The sequence below is a fragment of the Eschrichtius robustus genome, chromosome 12, assembly GCF_028021215.1.
Source record: "Eschrichtius robustus isolate mEscRob2 chromosome 12, mEscRob2.pri, whole genome shotgun sequence".
NCBI classification, from domain to species: Eukaryota; Metazoa; Chordata; class Mammalia; order Artiodactyla; family Eschrichtiidae; genus Eschrichtius; species Eschrichtius robustus.
In genome coordinates this window covers 76405625-76415390 of record NC_090835.1, presented here as the reverse complement: position 1 = coordinate 76415390, position 9766 = coordinate 76405625, and the positions used below count along the sequence as shown (strand labels likewise).

Here is a 9766-nt window from a genome sequence, read left to right as displayed (position 1 = left end):
TAGATATCGCGAGACTCTGCCCCGCCTCCGTCCACGTCTCCAGCTACCGGAAGTCAGTTTGGGCCAAACATCCGGGTTTCTCTCTTTTGCGTTCCGACGGATCCCACCTTTCTTTCTTGTCCGTGGACCTGTCCCTGCGTCAGGCCCACGTCTCTCCCACTTCTCTTCCGCGCGCGGGGCTAGCGCGGGCTTCAGCGACGGGAGCCCTCGAGGGACATGGCAACTCCGGCGGCGCCGGCCGGCGGCGCCCGAAATGGGGCTGGCCCGGAATGGGGAGGGTTCGAAGAAAACATCCAGGTAATGGCCCCACGGCTCCGGCTGCCAGCAGCCCCCAAGGCCGGCAGCCGTCCTGAACTGTCGTGGGGACTCTCCCTCGGAGCCTGGAAGTCTGCTCCATTTGCAACACTTTTTCGTTTCTTTGGGTCTTCGTGCCCACGAAAGGCAGTGGGGCTAGTGCTGACCTGAAAGGTCCAGACTGGGCCAGGGGCCTCAGGTCTCTGGGCCCGCTTGCTCTTGCTTTCCACACAAGTTAGAAGGTCGGTCGGGGTCAGGCATCGCGCGGGGCAGGAGTGGGCTTGGGAGTGGGCGGCATTCACTGGCCAAAACCACACTGTGCGCGCACAGCCTTGTTTTGGGGTTGGGAAAGACAAAGGAAATGGGCACTTTTGTAGCCCTTTGGGGGCTTTGGTAGGGAAGGTAGGAGAAAGACGTGTATGGAAGACGGAATAGGTTTCCCAGGCTAGAAAAGACAGCCAAACAACCAAGGGTTCTGAGAGCAAATGAGGGGGAGAGAATGGCGTGATCTATGGTAATGCCAAGCCATATCCCCAGCAGTGTAAGAACAGAGCCCCAAACTCTGTGGTGAACAGAGAAGGACTTAACGGATGGAGCAGAAAGGCACTGCACTTCAGGATCTGTTGTCTTCACAGGGCGGGGGCTCAGCTGTGATTGACATGGAGAACATGGATGATACCTCAGGCTCCAGCTTCGAGGACATGGGTGAGCTGCATCAGCGCCTGCGTGAGGAAGAAGTGGATGCTGATGCAGCTGCTGCTGAAGAAGAGGATGGGGAGTTCCTGGGCATGAAGGGCTTTAAGGGACAATTGAGCCGGCAGGTGGCTGATCAGGTAAGCAAGATTGGCTCCCTGACAGGTGGAAAAGTATACCTAGGAGGCCCCTGGTTCTGGAGTTGGTGTTGGTGAAGTTCATCCCAGGTTGTCCAGTTAGAACCATGTAGAAATCCAACAAAAAATAAGCAATAGAGCCAAGAGTCTCACAGTACCCTCCCACCCCACCCGTCTTCCTTGCTTCAGATGTGGCAGGCAGGGAAGAGACAAGCCTCCAGGGCCTTCAACTTGTATGCCAACATCGACATCCTGAGACCCTACTTTGATGTGGAGCCTGCCCAGGTGCGAAGCAGGTGAGGATCCTCCTCCTGACAGAAGCTGCCCCCCTAACACCTAGTCCTTCATCCAAACTACAACCAGACACCAAACCCTTAGACTCCCCTCTTCGTGACCCCAGCCACATTATACCTCTTACCAGTCACGGAACAGGGCATGGCGATAACACATTGCCTTCCTCCTCTTCTCCATCTAGCAAACTACTCATGTTCCCTCAAAGCTTAGCTCAAATGTCACTTCCTCTGCTCCCCATTGCCAGTTTGTCCTTTCCTGGTGCTCCAATAGAGCTCTGTGCTTTCCTCTAACAGATAATACTTCAGCAGTGCTGTACTTTCTTATTCCTGGGTCTGTCTCCCCAGAGACCTCCTTTTCAAAAGCAGGCTCTGTTTCACATTTTTATTCCCAGCACCAGAACAGTCTCTGAACTAGAGTATCGGTACCTAGTTGTGGAATGACTTTTCGAGAGCTGGATTTAATCTTGGTTTCGTTCTTTGCTTATCCTTTAATTCAGCCAATGCTTGTCAAATACCTGTACCACTCAGCAAGTATTTACTAAGCTTTTGCTCTGCGTCAGGCACTACAGTAGTTGTGTCTGATTCAGTGGTGAAGATAGATGGGAGCCTTACCCTGGAGTGCAGCCCTCGAGTACTCATTTGCCATGAAGGGACGCGCAGGAGTGACACCTGACCCAGGGTTGGCTGGAGGATTGGACAGGGCAGCTTTCTCAGAGGAAGTAAAATTTAGTCAAGATCCAAGGTATTATTAGGAGCTAGTTAGTCACTTAAGTGGGGAAGTTATTGGTACTCTTATTCCTTCTGCCTGGAATTTTCATACCACTTCAAATGTATTTTTCAAGAAAATGCTCAGTGGTGCCTGGAGGAATGATAAGCAGGAAGAGGCAGGAGGCACGCTGGTTCCCTCAAGTAACAACTTTCCCTCTAAACCTTTCTCAGGGCTTTACCATCACAGCCTTGAATTTGGGGCATTCTCTGCTGAGGTTTAAAGGGGATCAGGTCACATAGGTAACGGGGGCCAAGTCCTCTCCCAAGGCCCAGCAGGGCTCTCTAAATTCTCCGTGTTGCTGCTGCATCAGTCAGCACAGCATCAGAAGGCTGTTCTTCCTGGAAGCATTCAGGGGCAAGAAAGTGATTTTGTCATTCCTTGTCTGTCTTTACCACCCTCTTCTCCCTTTACCATCTAGCATGTTCTCCTCAGTTAGCAAGATGACTAAGATTCAGGCTTTCCAGAACCTCACAGCCTAGTGCTGCCTCTGCTCTCATCTCTCCTCTCCCCTCCCAGGCTCCTGGAGTCCATGATCCCTATCAAGATGGTCAACTTCCCCCAGGTGAATAGCGGGTAGCATGTCTGGAAGAGCCGGGGGAGGCACTTGGGCAGAGGGTGGGGCCGCCACGCAAAGCCTGGGAAGGCATAAACGGAAGAGCCACCGTACCCTCCAGCCTGAATGAGTTGGTATATTGACAGAAAATTGCAGGTGAGCTTTACGGACCTCTCATGCTTGTCTTCACGCTGGTGGCCATCCTCCTCCATGGGATGAAGACGTCTGACACCATTATCGTAAGCAGGACAGAGGACTTTGGGGGGTGGCCTAAATGAGTTGAAAGCTGCCCAAGGAGACGATGGTGGAGTAAGATAGAAGCAGCCCCTGAGGAAGGCCCTGGGTGAGCTGAAACAAGAGGCCTCCCAGGACTAATTAGAGCCTTCACCCCACAGCGGGAGGGCACCCTGATGGGCACAGCCATTGGCACCTGCTTCGGCTACTGGCTGGGCGTCTCGTCCTTCATTTACTTCCTCGCCTACCTGTGCAATGCCCAGATCACCATGCTCCAGATGCTGGCGCTGCTGGTAAGGAGTCCAGCATGGTGGTGGGCAAGGGTGATCTTAAAAGAGTAACCAGGCTTTGGTCTGCATCTGTCCTAGGGCCCCAGGGCCTGGAATGGGGTGAGCTGGCCAATGGGCCATTTACTTCTCAGGGCCCCCATGAGGGTCCAGAGGCCAGCCCAGCCTGAGTGATCTTCCTCTCCGCCATCCTCTTTCCTAGGGCTACGGCCTCTTTGGGCACTGCATTGTCCTGTTCATCACCTATAACATCCACCTCCATGCCCTCTTCTACCTCTTCTGGCTGCTGGTGGGTGGGCTGTCCACCCTACGCATGGTAAGCTCGGCAGGAGGTTTCCAGGGGTGGGCTGTCCTCCAAAGGAGTAGGGAAAACAGCCCAGAGCTCAGGCCCAATCCCACAAGGGGCTCTGAATGGGAGGGAAGAGCCCAAAGACGGTTCTGCTCTGGGTAAGAGTGGCTTCTCTACACTACTCACTTGGATCAGGTCCTCTGAGCTGTATTCCTGTTGCCCTAGGTGGCAGTGTTGGTGTCACGGACTGTGGGCCCCACACAGCGGCTGCTCCTCTGTGGCACCCTGGCTACCCTGCACATGCTTTTCCTGCTCTATCTGCATTTTGCCTACCACAAGGTGGTAGAGGGTAAGTGACAGGAGGGGTGCAGGGGAGAGGGAGGACAGCTGCCTAGGGCAGGGCCCTACCAACCCTCACTCACTTGCCATCCTCCTTCTTTCAGGGATCCTGGACACACTGGAGGGCCCCAACATCCCACCCATGCAGAGGGTCCCGAGAGACATCCCCGCTGTGCTCCCTGCTGCTAGGCTTCCCACCACTGTGCTCAACGCCACAGCCAAGGCTGTCGCGGTGACCCTGCAGTCCCTGCAGTCACACTGACCCCACCTGAGATCCTTGGCCGGCCCCCCTTTCCCCCAGCTGCAAAGTGGAGGAAGATTAAAGGACAGTACTGATGACATGTGTCTCTTTGAGGGGTCTGCAGCTGCCACAGAGCTGTAGCCACTTAAGCACCTCCTTGATGCCTGTCGAGCTTCTGAAGGGCACAAGGCCAGGAAGTCCTGGCCAGGACTGCAGGGCTCTGCAGCCAGTGCAGAAAGTGGGTCAGCTCCTCCGAGGTCCTCTCACCACCTACCCCTTCCTTCCTCTTTATCTCTTCCACATTGTCTTGCTAAATATAGACTTGGTAATTAAAATATTGATTGAAGTCTGGAACTGCAGCTACCCGTTCCAGTGGTCCTCCCTGCCACCCTACTTCCTGTACACTTTCCTGTTCTGTCAGTGTTGGTAATGTCACATGCTCACTTCATTATACCCCTATCCAAGCAGAATGAAAGTGGGACAACCCAGACTGCATTGAAAGACTGAATACGGAACCTGCCCGCCAGGGCAGGGAGCACAAGATCCATGCAGCATTAGGGAGGCCTCAAACTCAAGAACCGTAAGTCTGATGGAACAGTGCACCTGGCTTAAGTCTGGGCTCAGCCTCACTCTTGGGATGCCTATGGAGCAGTGACAACTGGACAAAAACTTCCAGACTCAACACCATGTCATTACAAGGCCCTTGTGCACCTGGACCATTGTGTAGGGATAATTTTTCTGTGGAGGTGCACATTTGAAGCCAAAGTTGGCTTTGCCCTGGTTGTACTGGAGCCAGAGGAACAAAGCTTTCTTCAGGAGTTCTCTCAGTCCTTCCTCTCAAGAGTGCTGTTTACTCTTAAAAGCAATAATCACCCCAAGCACAGCACCATCCGCTCCCACTACCCATTTAATCTGTTCCACTTAAGTCAGGTGGTTAATGGAGGGAACAGAATCTTTGACCTCCCTTCACTGTTTATATTACTCATTTTAAAAAAATTCATTACCCTAGTAAATCTGGGTTAGCGTTTTTCCCTTCTAATAAAGGGACTAGAAAGATGTGCCCTTCATTCACGCTATGTGATCCTATGTGATGTGAGGCCCCTACACTATTACCAGTGGACAACGTTCTAAGGACACTGCCTGTATTGTGCAGTGTGCCTTTACTGAAAGCTCCGGCCCACTTTTCACGGCCCCACAGCCACTCCAGGCCGCTCTCCTGGAACCCCCCCCCCTTCATTTTGGCTACTCCAGTCCCACGGATACTGAGGACGTCAGAGCATCAGCAGTGCCCTAATCACCTGGGAAAGGAACGGCACCAGCGCCTTGCATCTACCTGCGGCTCACCTGCTTCAAGGACCCTTTGGGGTTCCACCGGGCCGGGGCTCCCGGCGCCGCCGCTGCGAGCAGCCATCTTGGCGAGGGGCACGCGAGGAATTCCTCGCGCCTGGAATGCCCGCGCACGCGGCGCCTCTTGTCGCGGGGGCGGGGCGAGGCGCGAATTAAAGGGCCCTAGGGACCTCCAAACTGGACGGGGGTGGGGGGCGTCCCTGGGATCCAGGCGAAGGCACCGAGGGGTCTGGCCCTTAGGAACGGGGAACGACGAGAAAATGAGCAAAAGAACCGTGTAACTGTCTCAAATGCCGTCTCCACGTGATGTGCCTCTATTCTCCCCTCCCCACCCCCTGCCCGTCCCAGGCTTCCACCTGGCCACCTGTTGTCTGGCCCTACACCCGGGGGAAGGGCGCCCCCACCGCTCCTGAACAGCAGGTGTGCGCAAACCTCGTGTGCCCGCGTGGCCTAGGCCGGGCAGGAGGCGGGGCGAGCGGTGGTGACGATACCGTTGCCATGGGAACCCGCCGCCCGCTCCTGCGCAGCAGCCTGAGCCCGAGCTGCCGCCCGCCACCCGCTGCCCGCCTGCCGGCCCGCCCGTCTGCCCGCCTCGGGCTCTCCCTGCGGGGCGGTAGAGGGAGTGGGGCTGGAGGAAGGGAGGGAGCAGATGCGGCCTCCGAGCGGAGACCGGTCCCGCGCGTCCTAAGCCGAGGCCCGTGAGCCGGCGCCGTAACCGCGAGGGACGAAGACCAGCGCGGAGCAGCGCCAGCCCGGCCCCAGAACGCGCGCCCCGGCCCGCCGCCCAGACACGGACGGCACGGTCCGCCCCGGCCCCAGCACCGCGCGGTGTCAGCCCGGCCGGCGACCTCGGCGCCTCCGCAATCCCGGCCGGCTTCCGCGCGGGCCCCGGCGCTCCTCTCCGCAGCCGCCGCCCCCGCCTCCGCCGCCTGTGCCTCTGCCTCCCCCTCTGCCCCCGCTGCGTCGGCGACCCCAGCCCGGACCCCGGCCCCGACCCCGCCCGCGGCCCCGCCAACCTCGGCCGCGGCCCGGGCCCCGGCCCCGGCCCGGAGGCCCAGCCGTGGGTACGATGCTGCCCAGCTCCATCCAGATATCGGGGGAGCCGCTGTCAGGCGCCGAAGTGCGGGACATCTGCCGCGGCCTGCGCGACAACGCCGTGCGCCTGCTCTCACTGCGCGGCTGCCGTCTCTGCGACCGCGACTTCGGCCGCATCTGCCGGGCCCTGGCCGGGGCCACGTCCCTGGCGCAGCTCAACCTTAACCTGGGCGTCGTGTCCAGCCCCAGCCGCATCAAGCAGCTGGCGGAGGCGCTGCGGACCAACCGCTCCATCCAGTCCCTCTTGTGAGTGCGCTCCCTCTAAAAGGGGTCCCGGGCACCGCACCCCTCCTCGCACTCCCCCTGCCATCTCCGGTTCCTCCGCACACCTTCTGGTACCTGTCTTTGCACCAGCCTACCTTCTCACCCCTTATTCACGCACCTCATTCCTCTGCCCATACCTCCACAACACCCTCCAAGCTCCTGCCTCACCTCCAGACTTGGAACACCAGCTCCACCCCAAATGATATAGGATACCCACCCCTTCCTGGCAGGGCCCGTGTACCTCCCAACTTAATCACCCGCATTGACTTCTCCGGGGTAGCTGCTCAGTACCCAAGAAGGAATACTCCCCTGAGGACTAGATCCCTGCCCCTACGTTCTGTCCAAAACACCACCCACACACCCTTTCTCTGTGTTCTGATCTGGATCCCAGTCCCTGCCCCAGAAAAGAAACCGAATTTTCCCCTTCTAACTGCATTCTTAAGAGTCTAGAATTTTCTTTTTTCCTTCCCAAGGCCTCTCCCAAGTGCTGTGACTGAATGTCCCCCTCAGCTCTACAGCTCACCATAAGGGAGGGCGCCCCTTCTCCCTTACAGTAAGGGCTGATGACTGCAGTAACCTCTCCTTTCTGGTCTCACCCCCCCAGCCTTCATGGGAGCCCTCTGACAGATGCGGGGCTGGCCTTGCTGAATCCAGCTCTGGCCCTCCACCCTGCCCTCGTGGCTCTGGACCTGGGGGACTGCATGCTAGGTGATGAAGCCATCAACCTCATCTGTGGCCTCCTCCCCCCTGATGGGGCCAAGTCTGGTGAGCAGGGCCCCGCTGAGGGCATGGGCTAGTGTGGCCTTCATGAAAAGCTCAGTGCAGAGGGCAGGGGGCATGGCCCAGAGATGAGGGCTCTGACTGTGTGGGTGAGAATGTTTTTCGAATCCTCTTAGGAGGGAGAAGGATTGGGAGCTGAGCAGGATGGAGACTCAGGTATCCAGGCTGCAGCGGGCAGGAAAGGCATGGGCCGCTAATTGTCCCTGGAGCTCTGTGGAGGAGGTGGGGTAGCTCTCAGTCACTCGGGATACCCCAGAGATCCCCAGGTGGGGGATGGGCTTGAGAAAGGCCTGACCCTCTCCATCCTGGCTTCTCGCTATGATGCTGCCCAGGCTTGAAGGAGCTGACGCTGAGCGCCAACCCTGGCATCACCCCTAAGGGCTGGAGCCGCCTCGCCATTGCCGTGGCCCACAGCTCCCAGGTCCGCGTCCTCAATCTGGACTACAACCCCCTGGGTGAGGCTCAAGAAAGCCCCCTTTGATTCTCACCACCCCTCACCCCTGTCCAAGAACCTGGGACCATCAGTTGCCATGGTAACCAGCACACTGGCGGAGGAAAGAAGAAGGGGGGTTCTGGGTGGAAGTAGAGGAGCCACCTGTGTTGAGGACCAGATGACCAACAGGTAGATCAGAGCATCCATCACCGCCCCTGGGCCTGGCTTGCTTCATCCATTCACTCATCAGTCACAATGCTCCCCTCCTGGCCACCTACCAATTGCCAGTGTTTCCTGGCCTGGGGGTGGATTCTAAGGTTGTCAGGGCAGTGGGGAGGCTGTGGGGAGAAAGGGTTAGCAGGCCTGTGAATGACTGCTGGTGAGTGTGTGCACGTGTACTATCTCCCCAGGTGACCATGTGGCAGGGATGCTGGCTGTAGCTGTGGCCTCCAGCCGCACCTTAGAGGTCCTAGACTTGGAGGGTACAGGGCTCACCAACCAGTCAGCTCAGGTGAGAAGCCTTCATGTTTGGGGATGGGCCAGGGGTTGAGGTTAGCCAGTGTGTCTGTGGACATACTGAAGTGGTGGCAGGTTGGAGTCAGGAGCTGCCTTAACTGTGTTCATCCTTTTCCGTACTCTTCCCCACTGCAGACCCTGCTGGACATGGTGGAAAATTACCCCACAGCTTTGCGGAGTCTGGTGTTGGCTGAGAACAGCATTAGCCCGGAGCTGCAGCAGCAGATCTGTGACCTCCTCTCTGAGGGGGAGGAGGAGGAGGAGGTGGCAGGAGGGGCTGGCGACACCCAGGAACGAGAGAGAGGGCGGGAGCCTGCTGCCCACCAGAGGGGCAGTAGCTCCTGGATGTGCCCCAGTGGTAAGAGCCACAAGGGTTGATCAGAGCCAGGTCTGAAAGAGGCTTGGGACCAGGGAGAGTGGGTGTGAGAAACTTAGGCTACTTCTATTTGTGGTCCCCAGCAGAGGAATGCATGGTGGTCTGAACACCTCTCTGCCCTTCCACAGATCCCAGCTCTCAGATGGTGCTAATGACGTCAGGACTAGGGGACAGTCTGTTGGCTGAGACGGAGATGTGACTCTCCATTCAGGCTTCTGCGCATCATTACATTTGCGTCTCCAGCACTTTGCCCCAGATGTCAGGGTCAGGCCCTGGGGCTTAGGAGGGTGGGGGTGGGGGGTGTGCCTGGGGCTCTGGCAGCTCCTGGCAGCATGGTGGGAGGCTCTGGAAGCTGTGACTAAACAAAATCGTTGGGGGCACTGGAACCCAAGGCAATGCCTCTGGACTTGTTGGCAGCTCTGGCTGCAGCCCGCTGGCTCGGAAGAGATGTTATGAACTCAACAACCTTACGTGTGGCTCTGGTCACTGGGGGCTGGCAGCAAGGGAGGAATTGGAACTACCACTAGACATCACTAGGGGGCAGTGCCACCCCACGGCCCAAGCTCCAGGCAGCGTCCACTGGCCCCAAATGTCTCAAACAGGTCTGGGCTCAGGTCTCTGACTTACAGGACCTGGGGTTCTGGGGTGACACCTTACACAGGCCCTGTAAGGATCGTAACTGAGGTAAAGAGCCCCCCGCCCCGAGCTGGGCTGGACCCTACCTCAAGGAGAGACTCAGGGGCCCTGCCAGGGTTACTTGAGGTACACCCTCTCCCACCGCCTGATGCTCTGTGCCCAGGGAAGCCCCAGGCAGAGCAGTGGTAGG

General features: G+C 57.8%; 2 protein-coding genes across 3 annotated transcripts; both read left to right on the top strand.

The window, feature by feature from the left end:
* Nucleotides 1–54: 54 nt before the first annotated feature.
* YIPF3 (Yip1 domain family member 3) lies at nt 55–4483 on the top strand. The gene is made up of 9 exons (XM_068559310.1): nt 55–297; nt 930–1127; nt 1314–1420; nt 2703–2748; nt 2886–2978; nt 3135–3266; nt 3463–3576; nt 3775–3898; nt 3993–4483. The coding sequence occupies exons 1-9, from the start codon at nt 217–219 to the stop codon at nt 4148–4150; spliced, it is 1053 nt and encodes a 350-aa protein (XP_068415411.1). The 5' UTR covers nt 55–216; the 3' UTR covers nt 4151–4483.
* Nucleotides 4484–6044: 1561 nt separating this feature from the next.
* Nucleotides 6045–9182, top strand: LRRC73 (leucine rich repeat containing 73). 2 transcript variants are annotated; one of them, XM_068558196.1, is made up of 6 exons: nt 6045–6817; nt 7440–7600; nt 7948–8070; nt 8459–8559; nt 8700–8922; nt 9069–9182. In XM_068558196.1, the coding sequence occupies exons 1-6, from the start codon at nt 6546–6548 to the stop codon at nt 9137–9139; spliced, it is 951 nt and encodes a 316-aa protein (XP_068414297.1). In that variant the 5' UTR covers nt 6045–6545; the 3' UTR covers nt 9140–9182. The 2 variants fall into 2 exon arrangements, with proteins under 2 accessions (XP_068414297.1, XP_068414298.1); XM_068558197.1 differs by lacking the exon at nt 7948–8070.
* Nucleotides 9183–9766: the final 584 nt, after the last annotated feature.

Coding starts and splice junctions, on each gene's coding strand:
- YIPF3 (XM_068559310.1), top strand. CDS start 217: ATGGCAACTCCGGCGGCGCCGGCCGGCGGCGCCCGAAATGGGGCTGGC. Junction 1,128..1,313: donor GCCGGCAGGTGGCTGATCAG/GTAAGCAAGATT, acceptor TCCTTGCTTCAG/ATGTGGCAGGCAGGGAAGAG. Junction 3,899..3,992: donor CTACCACAAGGTGGTAGAGG/GTAAGTGACAGG, acceptor TCCTTCTTTCAG/GGATCCTGGACACACTGGAG.
- LRRC73 (XM_068558196.1), top strand. CDS start 6,546: ATGCTGCCCAGCTCCATCCAGATATCGGGGGAGCCGCTGTCAGGCGCC. Junction 8,071..8,458: donor TCTGGACTACAACCCCCTGG/GTGAGGCTCAAG, acceptor CTATCTCCCCAG/GTGACCATGTGGCAGGGATG. Junction 8,560..8,699: donor TCACCAACCAGTCAGCTCAG/GTGAGAAGCCTT, acceptor TCCCCACTGCAG/ACCCTGCTGGACATGGTGGA.